This window comes from Prionailurus viverrinus, chromosome B4, assembly GCF_022837055.1.
Source record: "Prionailurus viverrinus isolate Anna chromosome B4, UM_Priviv_1.0, whole genome shotgun sequence".
In the NCBI taxonomy this organism is placed as follows: Eukaryota; Metazoa; Chordata; class Mammalia; order Carnivora; family Felidae; genus Prionailurus; species Prionailurus viverrinus.
The window spans coordinates 74,842,925-74,864,411 of record NC_062567.1 but is presented as its reverse complement, the minus strand read 5'-3'; the positions used below and the strand labels follow the sequence as shown (position 1 = coordinate 74,864,411).

The 21,487-nt window shown below is 39.2% G+C and overlaps 1 protein-coding gene across 4 annotated transcripts in view; it reads left to right on the top strand.

The window, feature by feature from the left end:
• TFCP2 (transcription factor CP2) overlaps positions 1–14,481 on the top strand; it is a 43,979-nt gene extending 29,498 nt beyond the window's left edge. The window contains exons 5-15 of one of the 4 annotated variants that reach the window (XM_047866198.1): positions 2,643–2,749; positions 3,957–4,109; positions 4,950–5,060; positions 5,413–5,501; positions 7,620–7,686; positions 8,098–8,191; positions 9,057–9,147; positions 10,907–11,025; positions 11,458–11,600; positions 13,363–13,414; positions 13,836–14,481. In XM_047866198.1, coding sequence (XP_047722154.1) covers positions 2,643–2,749; positions 3,957–4,109; positions 4,950–5,060; positions 5,413–5,501; positions 7,620–7,686; positions 8,098–8,191; positions 9,057–9,147; positions 10,907–11,025; positions 11,458–11,600; positions 13,363–13,414; positions 13,836–13,870 — 1,061 coding nt within the window. In that variant the 3' untranslated portion in view covers positions 13,871–14,481. Of the gene's footprint in view, positions 1–2,642; positions 2,750–3,956; positions 4,110–4,949; positions 5,061–5,412; positions 5,502–7,619; positions 7,687–8,097; positions 8,192–9,056; positions 9,148–10,906; positions 11,026–11,457; positions 11,601–13,362; positions 13,415–13,832 lie in introns of all 4 variants that reach the window. The other 3 variants (XM_047866200.1, XM_047866197.1, XM_047866199.1) reach the window with 3 other exon arrangements.
• The last annotated feature ends 7,006 nt before the right edge of the window (positions 14,482–21,487 follow it).

Below are 21,487 nucleotides of genomic sequence, written 5' to 3'. Positions count from 1 at the left end.
CTTTTTTAATTTTGTTTTATTTTTTTTTTAATTTGAAAATGTTTTATTTATTTTTAATAATTTTTTCTAACGTTTATTTATTTTTGAGAGAGAGAGAACAAGCAGGGGAGAGGCAGAGAGAGGGAGACACAGAAGCTGAATCAGGCTCCAGGCTCTGAGCTGTCAGCACACAGCCCAATACAGAGCTCAAACCCACAAACCATGAGATCATGACCTGAGCTGAAGTCGGATGCTCAGTCAACTGAGCCACTGAGGCGGCCAGATGTTTTATTTATTTTTGAGAGGGAGAGAGACAGAATGCAAGTGGGGGAGGGACAGAGAGGGAGACAAAATCCGAAGGAGGCTCCAGGCTCTGAGCTGTCATCATAGAGCCTGACGCAGGGCTTGAACTCCCAAACTGCAAGATCATGACCTGAGCTGAAGTCAGAGGCTCAACTGACTGAGCCACCCAGGTACCCCTATTTTCCTTTTTTTAAATAGTAGCCCTCCTAATGGATGTGAATTGGTATCTCATTATGGTTTTGATTTACATTTCTGTAATGATTAGTGATGTTGACATCTTTTCATATGCTTATTGACTATATATGTATCTTCTGTGAAGAAATGTGTATTCAGGTCCTTTCCTTGTTTTTGAATCTGGTTGTTTTGTGGCTGTTGGTTGTTGAGTTGTAGGAGTTCTTTATATATTCTGGATATTAACCCCCTATCAGATACATGCTTTGCAATATTTTCTTCCATTCTGTGTGGATTGTCTTTTCACTGCGTTGATAATGTCCTTTGATGTATAAAAGTTTAAATTTTGATGTAGTCCAGTTTATGTATTTAATTTTATTGCCTTGCCTGTGCTTTTGGTGTCACATCTAAGAAATTGTTGCAAAACCCAATGAAGCTTTTCCTGATATGTTTTATAGTTTTAGGTCTTACATTTAGCTGTTTGATACATTTTTCAGTACATTTTTGTATATGGTATAAAGTAAGAGTTCATCTTCATTCCTTGTATGTGGATATTCCGTTTTCCCAAAACCATTTATTGAAACAACTATTCTTTCCCCACTGATTGGTCTTGACACCTTTGTCCAACGTCATTTGACCACTTATGTGAGGATTCACTTCTGGGCTCTCTCTTGTATTCCATTTGTCCGTGTCTCCACCTTTATGCCAGTACCACACTGGCATAACTTTGATAACTGCAACTTTGTAGTAAGTTTTGAAATCTAGAAATGTGAGGCCTCCAACTTTATTTTTCCAGATTGTTTTGGCTATTCAGGGTCTGATATTTTGAGTGTATGTAAAAGGTTTCCCCAAATGCTGCAAGTTCTTTTTTTTTTTTTTTACTAATACTTGAGAGCCAGATGGTGTTTGTTTTACCTACAGTAAGAGACCTGGGATTAGAATCTATATCTCTTGATTTGTAGTTTATATTTTTGCCCCTACTACTACAGAGTAGAATGTTTCTCTTGTTTGTTTGTTTTTTTAAATTTTTAATGTTTATTTATTTTTGAGGGAACAGGGAGGGAAGCGGGGGAGAGGGAGACACAGAATCGGAAGCAAGCTCTAGGTTCTGAACTGTCAGCACAGAACCCGACCCATGCGGGGCTTGAAATCAGGAGCCGCAAGATCATGACCTGAGCTGAAGTTGGACATTTAACCAGCTGAGCCACCCATCGCCCCTAGAATTGATTTTTCTTAAATCATTGGGCTTAAGGGAAGTTGTTTTACAAACATACATGCAGTCTCTTTTCATGAATGTACTTTTAATCCTGCCATCTGTGTCTTTGATCTCCTACTGGTCTTATCTCCTACTGGGAAACATAATTGTTAAGCAAATCTAAGTACCTACTAGCTTTACCTAAGAAAATACCGATTCTCATACAGACATCCTGATATCCATTTGATAAATTGACCTTAGGATGAATCCAACACAACTAACATTGTGGGACCCACTTAATGCTTTGTTGTTTGAATCGACCGTAAAACAGTAGTATGGTTAGTATTAGTTGTGATAATATCAGCCTGGCTTTATCTCCCCAGTTTGAATATTAATAGAAGTCAGGAAATGGTATTTGAGTGAGTATATGCTATGTGGAATGGAAAGCAATTCTGCCGAGTCTCATTCATTTTTGTTTCCCTCTTGAGTATCAGATTTGTTGCTCTGTTACAGGATTATTTGATGACTTCAAGGCCAGCATCGATCTCGGTGTTAAAATTTTCCCGTTTCTTTCTGTAATACAATACTTCTGCCTTTATTCAGACACTCTGCTTTCTCTTTCTGTAGCAGTCTTCTTAGTGTTCTTCTATCAGTAACACTAATCTTAAAACTGTAAGTGAAGCAGATTATATTACAATTTTAGAACTAGTGTGTAGACCAAATCTATCTTTAAGTAGAATTTTGGCAAATTAAAAGGAAACTGCGTTTAAATTGTCTTATTTAAAAAACCTTTCAAGGTGGAAAAAAGATACTCAGAAGGAAAGTACTTAGGTCCATTTTAGCTCTAATCAAACCCTTTTCATTGGCGAAAAGAGGTTTAGGATGTGATACATAAAAATCTTGGTAACGAGGACCAATAATAAAACAATGGTACTTTCTTATTTAAACCCAGTAGCCCTCAGAATTGTTCAATGATTACCATTTTGTTTCTCAGATATCCCAATGTCTGTGGGTATAATCGATCCTAGGGCCAATCCAACCCAACTGAATACAGTGGAGTTCCTGTGGGACCCGGCAAAGAGGACATCTGTGTTTATTCAGGTAGGGCCTTGCAGATGGCCTTCCGGTGATGAAGAGCATTCTTACTCCCAGTTTGTTTCTTAAAGGATAAAACATGTTGCATTTGAAATTTTTACAGGGTTCCAGCCTGGCTGTCAAGTCCAGACTCCTCAACACTTGCCTGAGAGCGATGAGGAGTGTCTGAATTGCCCTTCTAATTTCCCCAATTTATTTATTTGTATGACAAAACAAACAAACAAACAAAAACATGCTTGCTAACGGCTGCATAATGTTCCATTCTTTGGATGTAGTATAACTTCCTTATTATTTAGCATTTAGGTTGTTCTAAATTTGCCCTATTTTCCATGAAGTTGTTTTGAACATTGTTATGCTTAAAATTTGATTTACATATCTGATTATTTCTGTTGAGTAGATTCCTTTAAAATTCTTACTTGTAATAAAGAAAGCTAGGGTTTATGGAGTACGTCCCATTGGTCACTATGTTAAGTAAACAGTTTGTACACATGATCTTATTTAAAACTTTTAGCAGTAATCCTGTGGAGTAGGAATAGTCTTTGAGGCTTAGAGAAATTAACAATTTATCTAAGCTAATAAGTGGCCAGTCAGGGTTTCACAGTTCAGATTCACCAAGGCGTTCACTTTATGCAGCAGCCAAGCAAGCCTTGAAAGCCTTTTTTCCCCACTATTGCCCGTGAGCTTTCATAGTTGGTATTTTCCCAGCATGGATGGTGCCTCTGCTTTCTAACCTCTACCTTAAAGTCTAGAAACCTTTTACTAATAGAAATCATTTCTCTTTTATATTAACTCTGTATTCTCTGAAGCAGTTAATGAATTTAGTTCCTCCAAGTAACTTTTGTTAGCGTTGGATCTGTACATTTACTTTGTTTCATTTGTAAATAAGTTTTTTTATTTTCTCCATTAGAATATACGTTCTTCAAGATCAAAAAGAGAGTAAAAGTTTTTTCTTGTTTTTTTTTTTTTTTTAAGATTATATATATATGCTTTTAAGTAAGCTCTATGCCCAACATGGGACTCAAACTTATGACCCTGAGAGATCAAGAGTTGCATATTCTCCGACCGGGCCAGCCAGGTGTCCCTAGAGTAGAAGTTTTTTATAGGTGTTCATAGTGTTTTCTAAAGGTTTTGCTCTTAGTAGGAGCTGCAAAAATATTGCTGAGTGGTTTGGCTGGCTAGCGGTACTGAAACCTGGATGTTGTATTCTTTGTAGGTGCACTGCATTAGCACAGAGTTCACTATGAGGAAGCATGGTGGAGAAAAGGGAGTGCCATTCCGAGTACAAATTGATACCTTCAAGGAAAATGAAAACGGGGAATATACTGAGCACTTACACTCAGCCAGCTGCCAGATCAAAGTCTTCAAGGTATTCCTGGGCAACTTGCTGTCCCTTGTATCCTTTTTCCTCCTCTTTCAATTTTAACATTAGTTAACATTGGTAGTTAACATTTCCCAAGTGGGAAAGTCCGCTTGTCTGTTTTTCAACAACTGTGAAAACTCAGTCTAAGCTGGAGTCCTTGAGGTCATTACTGAGATGTCTGGTAATGGATTTATATGGGGATGGGCATGGGAGAAGGGGAATTTGCAAAGGGAGCTAGAGGCAAAAGCATGGATTTTCACTGAAAACTCTTAAAGTCTGTTGAGATGATAAGCTCTTGTAAAAGCTCACAAAATTATGAAAAGTTGATAGTTTTGGTTACATTGGTATTTGACTTTCTTTTGTTCTTTTGGTCTTTATTTTTATCACACGGATAAATATGTTCTCACTGCAGAAGACGAAGTATTCAGACTGAAGTCCCTCTTTACCACTTTTACCCCGACTCCCCAATCTTTCTCAGGAGTCACCACTGTCCTAATTTAGCATGTATCCTTTTAGTCCCTTCTGTGCTTTATATACACGTGTATTTTCTTTTCTTTGAAGCATAAACAGGATTGCACTAGATGAGTTGTTTTGAGGCTTGCTTTTTTCAGTTAGCTATGTGCTTTAGAGATATTTCCACGTCTATAACTATAGACCGCATTTTCTTTTTTAACTGCATCAGACAGTTAGGTTTCCTATTTTCAGACATAGACGCAAGGTTGCATCTTGTGTTTACATTATTGTGCGTACATCCTTGTTTCACATGTGACTATTTAAGCTCTTAGAAATAATATTGTTGGCTCAAAATTCCGTCGATGAGTCAAGACAAAACATTTCTCATTTCAGCCCAAAGGTGCAGACAGAAAGCAAAAAACAGATAGGGAGAAAATGGAGAAACGAACACCTCATGAAAAGGAGAAGTATCAGCCTTCCTATGAGACAACGATACTCACGGAGGTAAAAGGATTTCTTTTGGTGACAATTTCAGTCAATACTTTTTATTCTTAAAAGAAAATCCCCCCATTTCTCAGTGTGTATGTGTATCAAATCATTATGTTTTGCACCTTAAAACTAATACTGTGTTGTATGGCAATTGTATCTCAGTTTTTTAAAAACAAAACGAAATAACCCCCCACAACTTTTTGCCTGGTCAAGATTTAGTTGTCCTGGGTATATTTGCTCTTCATTATGGGGGCCTCTGTGTAGTTAAGACTTACTAATCAAGATATGCTATTCAAGTGATAATGTTTTAGTGGGACACTAGGGTCAAATGTACTTTTTCAGTATTTCAGTTGTTCTTTGTTTTTAGTGTTCTCCATGGCCTGAGATCACATATGTCAATAATTCCCCATCACCTGGCTTCAACAGTTCCCACAGCAGTTTTTCTCTTGGGGAAGGGTAAGTCTGGGAAATGAAAAAGTAGGTTGTGTTTGTCCTAAATATGTCTTCTTTCATTATCTTCTCATATACAAGTTCTTTATAAGTCAGTAAGTCCTATTTAGTCAGTCTCTGATGGATTCATGGATTAACTGAGGTTTGGATTATCTTCAAAAGTGACTGAAAGTCCGTTCTCCTCCTCTTTTTTCTTTCTATTAAAAATATCATTAAAAAAAAAAAAAAGAAAACAGCATTATGGTCAGTTTTTCGTGTTTCAGAGACTGATTTTCTGGGCTTTTCACTTCTCCTGTCACTGCTTATCTTGTGGTTATTTCATTTCCTGCTCATACTTTCCACCAGAGTGGTCATTAGGAATTGAAACATAGTTGTACAACACTAAAATCTGTTTTGTTACTTACTAAGAATGATCCTAATACCTTATTATTCTGGATCTTTGATAATTGGGAAAGAAGGTTGAAGAAAGCTAAAATGAAGTTTTAGAATGATCTGTGGGATGCATTTAATCTCTTTTTATTAGTCTTTTATCATCAGAGATCATTGAAAGTTGGTACAGATGCCTATGCCAGTTAAAATAAGTTGTTTTACTAGTCTTAGTATTTAACACATATTCCACATAGGCCACATTGACATTTGAAATAGGCTACTAAATGTGTGATGTGTTTTGGTTGTAATGTTTGTTTTTGAATTTACGTACGCTTTGGTTCAGTCTGCATTTATAAGAAATTAAAGTAGCTTCAATATTCAAAATATAACAATTAAGAATAAAAATAAGAAGAAGTTGTAGAGAGAATAGATAATTAAGGCCTGGTGATAATTTAATTACTAAGTTTGAATACTGAATTTGAATTTTGCAGTTAAAGCAAAAAAAGGAAAAAGAAGAAAGTCTGTTTTGAAAGAAAAATCTCTTACCATCCATATGGAGTACGCAGTCTACTTATAGGCAATTTTTAAATGTTTTTTAGGGTTTATTTTTTTTTTTTTAGTAATCTCCACACCCGATGTGGGGCTTGAACTTATAACCCCAAGATCAAGAATTGCACACTCTACTGGCTCAGCCAGCCACTCGCCTGTAGGCAATTGTAAATATGTGGGATTAAAGAGTTGTGTTTTAAAAATTTCTCTCTTCTCTTTGTCATTACTTTGTTATTAGGCTCAAATTTTTCTCTGATAAAAGGAGTATTAGGGAATAGGGACAGTCCTTGGAGTATAGGAGGTATAGAGAAAAACTGAAGAGTATGGAGATAGCCTGTGGGTTGCAAATTAGCACTCATTTTTGAAGCTGCTTTAAAAATAATGGTTTTGGTTGTCATTATAAAAATATATGGGGGCACCTGGGTGGCTCAGTCAGTTAAGGGTCCGACTCTTGATTTCAGCTCAGTTCATGATCTCACAGTTTGTGAGTTCGAGCCCTGTGTTGGACTCTGCACTGACAGCAGAGAGCCTGCTTGGGATTATCTCTCCCTCTCTCTCTGCTCCTTTCCTGTTCGAGCTTGCTCGCACACACGTTCGGTCTCTCGCTCTTTCTCTCTCTCTCTCTCTCAAACAAACAAACAAAAAAAAGTATGGGATCACATTGCATTACATAAAGTTTCTCTGGTATTTTTTTCCTGTATATATGTTTGTGTGTATATCTATATATTTATTAAAATAGTAATCTATTGATTGCTGTTATGTTCTGATATTTTTAGTTTCTTATAAACTGCTTATGTTAAATATTCTTTATGCCATAATTTATCTAATGAATCCCAATTGGCTGAAATTTTTATCTTTTTTCAATTTGTCCAATAATAAAAAATGTTGCAATGACAGTTTCTTACCCTCCCCCTGTGATCTTAATGTTAAATTGACAGACGATAGGAGTATTGACTATAGACTAAAACTGCTTTATGAGAGAGCACAGATTCCTTTTAAATCTCTAGCTTGAGGGGCCCCTGGCTGGCTCAGTCAGTAGAGCACTCGACTCTTAATCTCGGGGGTTGTGGGTTCGGGTACAGGTTGGATGTGGAGATTACTTAAAAAAAAAAAAAAAGTCTAGTTTGAGACTTACTATGAGGGTGAGGAATGAGATGATGAACCCTAGTATGTGTCTCATTCTTTTCGTTTTACATGTGTTTTCAGAAATGGTTCACCAAACCACCAGCCAGAGCCACCCCCTCCAGTCACAGATGTAAGTCTAAAGTTAAATGTAAGTGACTTGCAGTGTCTACTAATACTTTGATGACTGTGCGGTTCCACAGAAATGCCCAGCTTTTAAGGAGTACTTTTTATTCATTCATTAAATAGGCATTTATTGAATTTTGACTCTGAATTTTGACAATGCTAGGGAACTGAGATGTGAACGAGTTAATGCAGGAACACTAGCATTTAAAGAGCTTACAGTCTAGTAAGGAAGACAGGTATGGGATTCCGTGGGCATCTTGCTTGGCTAGAGACAGAAGACTGATGAGGTATAAACAACTTCCAGGCAAACTAGGCGGCCCGTCTGAGTGTGAGTGTGTTTGGCTCTGTGTTACCTAATGATGTAAGAGCTAAATCATTGAGTTACCAAAAAAAAACAAAAACAAAAAAAACCCCTCTTGCTTTCTTTTCCTTTCAGAACCTCTTGCCAACAACCACACCTCAGGAAGCTCAGCAGTGGTTGCATCGAAATCGTTTTTCTACGTTCACAAGGCTTTTTACAAACTTCTCAGGTTAAATTGATTTGTCCTTTTGTTTTCCCCAGCACAAGATATTCCTTTACATTCTAGGGCTTCCTGGCATCCACGTAAGGGTGTGTTGTGTGCGTGCACGTGCGGGGGTGTGTGTGTGGGGGCGGGGGGACTGGGGGGTCTTCGTGCTTTTTTCTGATGAAGTGAATTTCATAGAACCCTTCAGACTTTCTCAGCAGGTGCATCTGTGCTGCGAAATACTTAAGAAAGACTTCTTCGTTTAAACTCACTTCAGTTTAAAAATATTTATTCCATACAGTGCTTTTAAAACTGTATACTCCATAAATTTTTATCAAGGGCATTTGTAGATAGTCTGAAATTTCCTCTTTGATATCACCATATTGTATTTTATTTGCATATTCCACTTATTTAGCACCTTCTGTATACCAGGTATGGTAGGGATACACACATGGATAAGGCATACTTTCTGATCATTCATCATCTAGTATCAAAAAAACCCCAAATCAAAATAAAACCCTGAAAAAAAAAATAGTTAAGTGGTACAAAGCAGGGGAGGGGAGTAGTTTCTGGAGTTACAGAACATGTGTAATGTGTGAGGTAAATCTTGGGAGATGTTGAGGACTCTGTTGGTCGGACAGTGGAAGGATATTTCAGGTAGGAGGAGCAACTTGCTCATTAGACTTCATCAGCGTGATGAAAGCATAGGGTAAAGTGGACCAGTTCATTGGGTCGAGGTTGAGGTGGGAGAGGAAACAGAGGCCAGGTCATGGAGAGGCTTATGTACCATGCAGAAGATTAGGGGCTAGAACATAACAGAGCCCATTTTAATGGTCATTAACAAAGACAGTCTTTGCCTTTTTCACCCATTTTCTTATATTTATTCCAGGGGCAGATTTATTGAAACTAACTAGAGATGATGTGATCCAAATCTGTGGCCCTGCAGATGGAATCAGACTTTTTAATGCATTAAAAGGCCGGTATGTAATTAGTGTTAAAATATCCGTGAGGTTGGATTTCAAGTGGATTTGGATTCAGGGACTCTTCACAGTACTCTTTGCACAGCTAACTGCGTCTTGTCAAAACATTCTTTGCGAATGCCAGCTCTGTACCAAATAAGCAAAGATGAAAATATCCTTTCCTACAGTTGATTCAAGGAATGCCCCATGATACCCCATTTTTCCTTTCCAGGTAGTTTTTTCATTCGATAAATATTCATTATCCCTATCGTGAGCCACGTACTATTGTAGGCTCTAGGGATATGTTGGTGAGCAAAACACACAAGGTACCCATTATCATGAGTTCACTTTCTAACAGGGAGAGAGAAAAATATAAACAGTATTTTGGATGGTGATAAGTGCTTTGAGGGAAAAGCAAACAAATAAACAAAAACAAGGTTATCACCTGTAGAGCACCCAGAATCTGGTCAGGAAAGACCTCTCTGAAGTGGAGGCACTTAAACTGAATTAGGGGAAGGACGGAAGCTGTGGAATCAGAGGAGAGAAGAACACTCTAGGCAGGAGGAACAACAGGTGCGAAGGCTCGAAGTCTGTTTTAACTGAAGAAGACGTCATTCTTGGATAGGAAATACTTACGTGTCTGCTTACGAATTTTAATACAGAGTCATTTGTAGTCCCTACACGGAATTTAGAATTTCAAACAGGTAGTGGTATGAATGGAAAAAACATACAGATTAGTGCCACAGAACCAAATCGGTGACTAAATAATGAAACAGATCGTGAAGTATTTTGTTTGGGTACATCACAAGAACTGTGGAATCAGCTTGGCTCTAATCTTGGAAAATTTTAAATTTTTTTTTTTTTTTCAACGTTTATTTATTTTTGGGACAGAGAGAGACAGAGCACGAACGGGGGAGGGGCAGAGAGAGAGGGAGACACAGAATCGGAAACAGGCTCCAGGCTCTGAGCCATCAGCCCAGAGCCTGACGCGGGGCTCGAACTCCCGGACCGCGAGATCGTGACCTGGCTGAAGTCGGACGCTTAACCGACTGCGCCACCCAGGCGCCCCTAATCTTGGAAAATTTTAAAGAGAGAGGAAAAGTTCAGAGGTTGAGGACTTGGAGAAAAAGGAATGGATCTTTTATTTTTTAACATATTACTTAAAGAGCATTTAAACATAGGAAGGAATGAGATGATCGGATCAAGGGTAATTGAATGCTGTTGTCTAAGAAGTAAGAACAGAAAGGAGGCTTAGGCTACTTAGGAGAAGGTAATGAGGGAAGTGAGATTCTCCAGTTCATTAGCGTGGTGCTTCCAAGGAGAAGGTATATGTTGACCTGGACCCATGAAACAGTGGCTCACACATGTTGAATATTTCTAAACTTTACCTCAAAAGGTCATAAACTCAAATGACTACAGAGGCCAGATGTAAATGAGTGACAGTGGGTGTATTGAAGAATGCATGAATCACGTAAGGAGAACAGCTGATTGTTTTCTTGTAAGTGTCAGGGTCTCAGATTGCCAGATCCGGTTTTTTAAGAAAAGCCAAATGTCCCGACACACGATGTGGGAACGAATTCATTTAAAATGCACGCGCACACGCATGGAGACACACGCACATCCCGGTGGGGAGCTAGCAAAACAGCAGATGAGCTCCCTTGGCCCGCGGGCTGCCAGTTCTCGGCCCCACTGTATAGCGTTAACATAGATACACAAGCTCTCCCTTAAAATGTGCTTCTCGTGAAAACCGTAAGACTAACAGCCTTGTTTTCCTCCTTAGGATGGTGCGCCCAAGGCTAACCATTTATGTTTGTCAGGAATCCCTGCAGTTGAGGGAGCAGCAGCAGCAGCAGCAGCAGCAGAAGCGTGAGGATGGAGACTCAAATGGGACTTTCTTCGGTAGGTGGTTCTGGACAGGCGAGAACGCCCACGAAGAAAGGCAGGGAGGTGCCTTATGAGCATGTGTGATGGGAATTCCTCAAACAGCAGATGTAGCATTTGCTAGAAGTAATGGTCATCGGTAACGTGTATCCAGTTCCTCGTATATACCAGGCACTATTCTCGGCCCTTCTACATGCCTTGCTTTTTACAACCAGTGTCTCCTCTTTGCGGTAGACTTACTGTCACTGCTAACATTCGGGTGAGGAAAATGAGGCTTAGGGATGTTAAGTAACTCACTCCCGTCACACAGCCAGCCAGTGGCGGAGCCAAGATTTGAACTCAGGCGGTCTGACTCCGAGCCCTTCAGGAAAGCGGGCGTTCCGAGTGAGCAGATTACCTTTAACAGCAGAGAGACCTGTATTGACTGCCATCGCTCTCTCCCTTTTGCAGTGTACCACGCCATCTATCTAGAAGAACTGACCGCTGTTGAACTGACCGAAAAAATCGCTCAGCTTTTCAGCATTTCCCCTCGCCAGATCAGCCAGATCTACAAGCAGGGGCCGACAGGAATCCATGTGCTCATTAGTGATGAGGTAGAGTTTCAGTAGAGCTGAGTCACCAGATGACAGGTTGTCAGGGCATGTGACAGGAGCAAGAGCAATTCTACTGGGGCACAGCGCTCTGTTTTCTAGTCCAGGGCTTTGCAAAATCTTGTGCTTGCTTACTTTCTAAAATAATTTCTAAATACCATGTATCCCCTTGCACATTTTTAGGTTGACTTGAAACTTTCTGCTTTAAGTTTAAATAGTTGCAGAATATGTCATTCCTGGGCATATTATATAAACTTTAAAAATGAAATGGTTGCATCACTATTCTAACTATATTCCATGTGACCTAAATAGAAGTGATTTAATACCAGCACCATCATCTTAAAAAACACATGAATATACTTTTCTTTATCAGAGTTTTATATCATTTCTTGATTGCCTTGAATTCCTATTTCCACTCACTTCCCCCATAGAATCTTATCTTATCATAACCTATTTTTATGCTCAAGCATCCTTTACTAATTATCCTACCATATTTCTTTGAAACAAATCTGTTTCAACAAAAGAATGTTTCAATAAAAATTTAAAAATTATTTCTTCTGAATAGAATTATCACCATAACCATACAATTAACATAAATGTGTTATGCTTGAATAAGAATTTATTATTATTTTTTTTTAATGTTTATTTCTGAGAGAGAGAGCATGAGCCGGGGAGAGACTGAGAGAGGGAGACACAGAATCCAAAGCAGGCTCCAGGCTCTGAACTGTCAGCACAGAGCCCAATGCAGGGCTCAAACCCATGAACTGCGAGATCATGACCTGAGCCGAAGTCGGACGCTTAACTGACGGAGCCACCCAGGCATCCCTTGATAAGAAATTATTAACCACTAAGAAATATGTATTAGATAAAAATTTGAAACAACAAGAAAAAAATGTAGAAGTATCTCTGTCAATGAGATGGGTGGGATTGTCTGATTCCCCACCCCCACCCACATTAATTCATGTTTTGATGAATACCGTCTACTGATTTATAGCATGAAATAGAGTTCACCATCACTTCCATTCTGTTTTATTCTGTAGATATAAGTGCTATGGAATCTGATTCACACAGATTGTCAGACAGGAATGGAAGGAGTTTTTTTATAACAGCATCACTGGATTTTTTTTTTTTTTTAACTACTGAGTTAGGTGCCAAAAATTATATAGTGATGTTACAAAGAATTATTTTGAATGGCCTGTCATTTGACAGTTTGTGATTAGGTCAGTCTTCAGTTCTGGTGAAAGGAAAGAATTAGAAACCACGTGACTCCCATAAGAGTTTGTTACCCCATTATTAAAGTTCACATTAACAGTCACACTTTGGCATCCTGGAGATTTTGTACCCTGGGGCAATAATACATCTTGGTAGGATTCCAGGAGGGTGAAAGTTACGCCTTTATTTTGAAAAATGGGAGAAGGGAGTTTGAGAAGGGAAAGTGGGTAGAGAAAGCTGAAGAGGTGCTCAGGCGGTTTTGGGAAAGAGTACCTGTAGGAGATAAGGACCAGGAAGTCAGTGCTCCCAAATGGGCCTGTCAGGGTCTGTGCACCCCTTGGAACGTCTTGGGGTTAACCCAGGAAAACGCATACTATAATTTTAAGATCACTGTTTTAGACTGCTTAGCTTTTAAAATGTAAGAACTAAATGGGAGAAAGCAAAACAAAGAATTATTTTCCCTTAAATCTAACCTAATAGAAGGCCATATGGTCTAAATAAATGCAGCAAACCCAAGTTTTTAATAATTAGCAAATTTTCTTGCTTTCCTCAGATGATACAGAACTTTCAGGAGGAAGCCTGTTTTATTCTGGACACAATGAAAGGTAATAAAATAGTAAGCAGCTGCCTCTCTCTAAGGCGTTTAAGAGCTTTGTTCATGGTTTACTCCTTTGAGGAGAGAGGGAAGGTATCGACCACCATATCTGAAGTAGAAAAAGCGATGTCCTTAGAGATTGGCAAGAAGCCAGTTCATTCAAAAGGAACCATCGCTAAGAGTGTGAGTGACGACCCTGCCCTTCTCTTCCACCTTCCATGGACAAATGAGATTGAGGCATGCTGTTTTCATAATGCATATTTATTGTAAATAGTTTGTGATAATTAACGAGTATGCTGCCCTTTGTCCTGCTGTTTTTTTTTTCTCCCTTCTCAGAAGAGCCTTAGTGTATCTTTTTTTCTCCTGCTGTGTTTTAAAGGTGACTAAAGATTCTTCTCTCTCTCTCTCTCTCTCTTTTTTTTTTACAGCAGAAACCAATGATAGCTATCATATCATACTGAAGTAGGTGCGGGGCATTCCATCCTCAGTGGCTGCTGCTTCCTTCACCTCTTGGAAGCTTCCCCCCTGAAGGGAGTCACTCGCTAATGGAGATTTGAAGGTCTGCAGGAGCCTGACCCATCTGACTGTGTGTGGGGGAGTCCAGGCCGTGGAGGCAGAACCCCAGCCATCTGTCGGCCCAAGCTCTTGTGGCACACATGGATTATTGCCCAACACCCATTTCTGCAGCTGTTTCTTAGTTAAAATGTATGGACCCTGTTGTTGTTGAATATCATTAGAAACTCCACACCATTTAGGGTGTCTGTAGGGCATAATGATGATGAGAGTTGTGTGATGTTTCATGGAAAGATGTTAAATTTTGTGATACGGAGCCATGTAATTTTTTTCTAATATAAAAGTGAACATCTATATTCCTAAGACTGGATCCTCAGTCTCTTTGCATCATACATGCTGGCTTTTGCCACAGTTGGCCCCTGAAAACCTCACCGACGAGGGGAAGTACAAAGATAGAATCGAACTTTTCTTTTGGTTGCTCTGTACTGCCAAGACTAATAGTTTTAGCTAACATTTACTGAGCATTTACTTGTGCCTGTTAGTGTGATAAAATCTTTAAGTGGATTACTTTGTTTAAATCCTCTCTGATAGACCCACCTGAAGTAGATAATAATGATCCCTAATTGAAGCTGAGGAAGTGGAGCCAGTAGAGGGGCTAAAGAGCTTGCTGAGTGACGGGCAGCTCGCCAGGAGTGTCGCCAAAATCCAAACCCAGGCAACCCGGCTCCTTTTAACCGCCAGCCATTCCTGCCACCCTTGCCATACCCTGTGTTTGCCGCTGTTTCTGACCGTGGCTCTTCTGCTGGATAGGACATAACACCGATTGAGAACTGAGGAAATCAACCACTGAAGGGGACAAACCACACCTAAATAATGCTGAACAAATCAAGACCTACAAAAAATGAGAACACAGGTGCTTTTTAAGCATCATCACTTATCAGATTCACAGACATTGAGATGGTGAAAAGGAGGGGTCATCTGTAACTCCCCAAATTCACTGTTCTTGAATGAGCTTCTCAAACTATTTATTAATGAGTTTGGCTAACCCCTGCTTTCTGTTTTCCCCTCTCTGCATCTTTTCTTGGTAGAGAAAGTTCTTTTATTCCTGTAGTGTTCTTTTATAGAAACTTTATAAGAAATTCATTCCGATCCCATCCCATATATTTTTGTTCTTCTTAAAGCGTGTGTGTGTGTGTGTGTGTGTGTGTGTGTGTGTGCGTGTGTGCTGTGCATGTGTGTGCATACATGTGTGAGGCTGTGGGTCTTAATTTTTTCACATGTAGAGTTTTATCCCTTTACACATTATGTTGAGATGAAAAAAGATAACGCTCAAAGATTCTGTAATGGATTTGGATCTGTGCGTGTGTGTGTTTTTAAAGCATTTGATAAAGTTTAAATGTTTTTATACAGAGAATTTTGTTCATTAAAATCAACCTGCAATATGGTCTGATTTCTTTTGGTTTTAAACAAATTGAAAGCTTTGAAACTGGAAAATGAGGTCAAGTGACTTTTTAAAACTGGCCTGTGCAACAACTTGACATTGGACCAAAATATTTTTTTAGTGGAATTACCAGATGTCCCTGTTTCAGGGGGACATTTCTGGTTGTGTTATGTTCCTGGGACTGTTCTTTGTTTAAGAGAAGTTCATTCCCTTCTCAGCAGACTGCTAGTATTTTTGTTTTTTGGTTGTTTTCTGTTCTTTTTGAGAGAGAGAGAGAGAGAGAGAGAGAGAGTGTGTGTGTGTATGTGTGTGTGTGAGAGAGAGTGAGTGGGAGAGGGGCAGAGAGAGGAAGAGAGAATCCCAAGCAGGATCCACACTGTCAGCACCGAGCCCAACGTGGGACTCGAACCCATGAACCCTGAGATCATGACCTGAGCTGAAAGGAATCAAGAGTCAGATGCTCAACTGACTGAGCCACCCAGGCACCCCGTTTGGTGGTGGTGGTGGTTTTTATTCTGTCTGAATATTAGGCTGGAGACTTGGACTAGATGACCTTGAAAGGTCCCTTCTAAATCTGTGAATCTTCTTTACTGCAAATGATATATAGGATTCTTTTAATGTATTTACTACAAATTACAGTTACTGATTTACTTAGCGTTAGAGTTTTTTAGAGTAGTCTTCATATTTATTATAGAAATGAAATTTTTTTTAAGAAATGGGTTTATATAGGTTTGCAATCAGAGATCCTTGAATTAACCAGAAAATTGCTTAGGCTTTCTTTAGCTCCAAAAAGTATTTATAGTGCCAATACTATATCATTGGTAAGACATGGTATAGTGCTAGGATGTTGTGATTATTCAACTTGCTTTTAAGAATCACATCTGTTTACTATTGATCCTTTCAATTAAAATGAAAAATCTAAACCAGCTTTTATTATGAAAATAATACACAAAATGATAAATTCAAACAATAAAGAGGCATATAACTTTTTCTGCTTACCTCCTAGTCCCACTCTAAGGAGGTAATCCTTACAAAAAGTACTCCCCCAGTCCTCCCTCCCTTTCTCCCTCTCATTCTCTCTCCCCCACTCCCCACACAAATACACACATGGGCTCATGTTACACTAATGGTATGCAATTTGCTTTTTGTATTGAACATATCTTGAACATCTTTCTATCATTAGAATTTATAATTCTGCATCATTCTGTTTTAAAAATAGCCATTCCCTATGGATGTTGTTTAGGTTAAGTCCATTTGAACATGCATCTTCGTAAGTTTTCTGCATGTACCTCTATGATATATTCCCAGAAGTCAAATTTACTGGATTTTATCTTTTGAATAATGTGACAGTTAATACATGAACTGCAGTAGATGGTTTAATGTTTTTATTAAAGTGAGGGTATTTGAGGAGAATGGTTAGATTTTAGGCCCTCCTGAGAAGTGGAGTAGCATCCTATTTGATTTAGCATTGTGTGAACTGTTCCCTTGAAGTGTAATAGGTTCTGTCTACAAGGATCAGCTGTATAAAGACTTGATCGTTAGCAGGGAGTTGTTGGGAGATAAAAGGCGGGGGGGGGGGGGGGGGAGCCATTGCCCTTCTCCAAGGATTAAGGACTAGTCACGACATAAATACAGCTACTAAATAAGATTGCCCAATATTATGGCCTAATAAGAATGTTTACATAAATTATTTATTCAGGAAGCTATTTAAATGGGGAGGGGAAATGGAGATGGTCATAATATCTGGAAAGACATTACACTACAACCAACACAAGACAACCAGAGTCAGAGACGTGAGAAAGTGAGGTCCACACAAGGGGGCAGACATTCTGATGCCTGGACATCAGGCACAGGTAGGCACTGGGTATGTTGTGAAAGGTAGAGCGTGATCTCACCACTGGGTCGAATGAGCATGGGGAAGCTTGGTGAGTAAAGAAGGCTTGGCAAAATAGAACTAGTCATTTCTTGTATTTTCCTGTTTTAATATACTTGTTTAATGTTTGTTTATTTTGAGAGAGAGCGCACATGAGCAGGGGACGGGCAGAGAGAGGGAGTGAGAATCCCAAGCAGGCTCTGCGCTGTCAGCTCAGAGCACAATGTGGGGCTTGGTCTCATGAACCGTGAGATCTTGCAGACACTTAACCGTACAGAGCAACCCCGTTGTTCTGAATTTATGCCTAACGGAGGAGTGTTCTGAAAACTGTTTGTATCCCCAAATATTTATTCTCAGCGGGTCTTTTGTGTAGCGTTGCTGCAGAGATTTGGGCCGTCTTGTAAACTACTGTGAAGTGAATGAAGGTTCGGCATTGGGTTTTGAAAGTAATACAAATTTGGGGTGCAAATATTTGAACTCAAGACTGAGCTTACCCCTCTTCACTGTAGCTTTTTGTTCTTTTGTCCATTACCTAACAATTTCAGATAGCATGATTAGAGAGCTGAAGTTGACCTGTTTTATTTTCTTAGTGAATTGTTCGACTTCCTTGGTCATGGGTGGTTCCTCTACAGGAGTTTGATCTGTTGTGTGGCCTCTATTGGTCTGTTATGAGAATTCCAATCTCAACAGAAATGGCACAAATGCCCCACCTAGCTGCATCATTTGTATACTAATTCACACAGTACCTTCCATCATTCTATTTCTCCTAAAAATGATCTCTTTTCTCAGTTGCACTCTTCCTAAAGCTAGAATATTTATTTTTAGTTTGCGATTCAGTTTGTTTTGTTATACAAGCTCCAAGGCTTAAATGGGGAAGAATTTACTACCACTGCAAAATGGAAAGAACTGGAGAAAAAATGCCCTATGTGACATAAGATTAATGCCATAAGCGTCTGTTTCTTTCTGTACCGTTAATATTTTATTTCTTTTATTGCTTCATTTAATGACCTTGTATTTTACTTTGACCTTAAACCTCCGTCTATTTCCACTTCTTCCTCTTTTTCTTCATCTTTCCTTTTCACTTCTAGATCTCCTCTGTGTTGTTCCTTATGTACAGGGGTCTACTGAACAAATTGCACCTAAGTCTAGCATTTACATTCTCAAAATCAGAGGTTTAAAGTTCTATCGGAATTAAATTTTTCAGTTGGATTAATGTGAATTAGAAGGAAACTTGCTATTTAATTTCTTTTAACGTTTATTTATTTTTGAGAGATACAGAGTGCAAGCAGGAGAGGGGCAGAGAGAGAGGGAGACCCAGAATCCGAGGCAGGCTCCAGGCTCCACTCTGTCAACACAGAGCCCGACGCAGGGCTCGAACTCACGAACCGTGAGATCATGACCTGAGCCGAAGTTGGATGGAAACCTGCTATTTAAAAAATACTGTTGTATTTATATTATTGCACTGTTTTGTACTGTAGGGGTCTTGAAGGGCATGATTTATAACCAGTTCTCTCTCATGGAATCTATATTTTCATATATTTGCGTAAGATGAGGTAAACATTCCTCATTTTAATCGCTACAGATTCCTGTTTTCTTCGTGAATTCTAATGTCTGATTTTTCATTTATGTTTCCCTACACATCTTTATAACTTGGTTCAGGCTTTCATTCACTTCCTTTAGGTTTGTTAAGCTTGCCCTCTCTAAACTCACTCCTGCACTCTACCCCCTGATTGTTTGCTTTTTTTAAAGAGGATGTGTGTTGTGCACGTATACAGATCATTTTGTGTGTGTCCATTTTGAAATCTTCCTGAATCATACAGCTTTTTTGTTGTTTTATTGTTTTATTTTTTAATTTTTTTAAACGTTTTTATTTATTTTTGAGACAGAGAGAGACAGCATGAACAGGGTAGGGTCAGCGGGAGGGAGACACAGAATCTGAAACAGGCTCCAGGTTCTGAGCTGTCAGCACAGAGCCCGACGCAGGGCTCGAACTCATGGACCACGAGATCATGACCTGAGCTGAAGTCGGCCGCTTAACCGACTGAGCCACCCAGGCGCCCCGTTGTTTTATTGTTTTAAATTGCCATGGCACTTCCCCCAGATTTGTGCATACTGATCTCTTTTTGTTATTATACTGATTACTTAGTATTTAGTTACTGTACTGATCTCTTCGTACAATTAGTCACAAAGAGGTACCTGCCTTTCTAGATCTGGATTATAATTAAATGTAAATTAGTAAAGTAATGTTAACTTTAGGGCTAAATCTACAGGTTAACTCTTTTTCTCTAAGAAGCTTAGCACTTAGTATCCTCAGACCTATTAATTTTCAACCCACCTGGAGAATGTATTTTTCTTTTGGTGGTAAAGAATAGTTGATACAATGTATACTTTGGTGTCAGATAATGCTGTTCAAATCTTAGGTCTTGCTTTTCCTGGATGTGACCTTGAACAAAATACTCTCTTAAACCTCCACCTTCTCATCTTAAAAAGGATATAATACTTAATTCATAGGGTTGTTGGGAGATTAAAAAAGGATAAGGAGTATAAAAGTTTTACTTTGAATCTAGTACACGTTTCCAATTTCTCAATAAACTTAGGATACTACTGATTACAAGATCACCTCTACATGTAGACATAACGGGCAAGACAGATAGGTAAACACTGCCCAGGACGGCCAATCTGACCTTTGGTTTTTATCTGCAGCTGCTGTTGCTGATTGTATATCTTCCTGTTTTGCTTTGACCTTTTTGCCCTCCAAACGAACCACCCATTTGTGATTTGTGCCTTCTGAGCTGGTTCATACGTATGTTGCAGTGTGGTTTGGAACAAAGCAGTAACGCTTAGAATTAGACATTGAATGCTATTAGCATTTCTTTTCACTTTTCTTTGTAGTTTCTATTCTGCATTTGAGCTTCCTGGTCACCATTTGCCCTCCATAGGCCCTGCTTAGGTGGGAGCAACAGTTGCAATTCTGGGTGAACTGGCACCATTGTAGCAACTTCTCTAGCGATTCTATTGAGACAATGAAATGTGATAAATAAGTGACTCTATGATAACTTATCATAGAGTTGTGATGTTTGTAACAGGTTCAGATGATCTTCTGACTGACATAGAGCTTATTGCCAAATTGAATTCTGCTATCTTTTCAAAGGCTGTGCTAACTTTGGCTTGGCTGACTCCTGATTTGGTATCATAAATCTACAAATCATGGGCATTGAGGCTGATGTTACCCTGATGAATTTCCATGGTTCAAACTGTGGATGTTTAGGCATATGAGACACTTTTTTTAGCCTATCCAACATGGCCTTATGGCTGTTATTTTGTAACTTTGCATTCACTGACTCTACAGAGTGGTCTGGGGCTTTCTCCTGTTACCTGTGTGTCCAGGAAAGACAGAATCATGAACATGTACATAGCACTGACTGCATTGTAAACATTTATACTATATTAACTATTTAATCTCCACAAAACCCTCTAAGATACATACTGTTCGCCCCATTTTGCAGATACAGAAGCTAAGGCAAGAGAAGTTACTGTACCTTGCCAAGGGTCATACCACTACTGAGTGGAGGAGTTGGGCTTGTATCTAGGCAGCCTGGCTCTAGATCACATGTTATACCTAAATTTCAGCAGATAGGGAGCCGATCAGTGCATGGTACACTAAAGACTGCTTTTTTGTGATCTGCCCTTTCATCTTGCACTGTTGTTTCCTAGCCTCATGGGGCCTCTGATGTCACCAAGGTGAGAGGACTGGAATTTTTGGCATTTTGTCCAAACCAGCCAACTTCTCAGTTCTAAGACTGAGATGGCTTGGTAACCATCTGGCTCCATAGTTCTTGGTTGCAGTGAAGACTGCACTGGGCTATGGAACCAGTCTCACCTGAGTTTAAATCCTGCCATAAATATCCAATAAATATGCAGTAAATATCTAATGAGTTCCTAAATGTCAACTACCAGGTTTTGTACTGAGTGCTCAGGATACAGTAAACAAAGCAATTCCTTGCTCTCATGGAATTTAGTCAAGTGAGAGAAGACTGAAACATATACATCAGGAGGTGAATGCTAAGAAGAAATAAAGTCAAGGGGATAGAGACTAAGCATCATTTTTTTTCTTAATGGTTAAGCAAAGTCTGATATGGGGACATTTGCGCAAATATTAAGTGGAGGAATATGTATGTGGCTTGCTAGCGAACATGTTTTAAGGAAAAGGCCCTGAGCTGAGAGCATGATTGTTGAAGGAACTGCAAGGACACCAG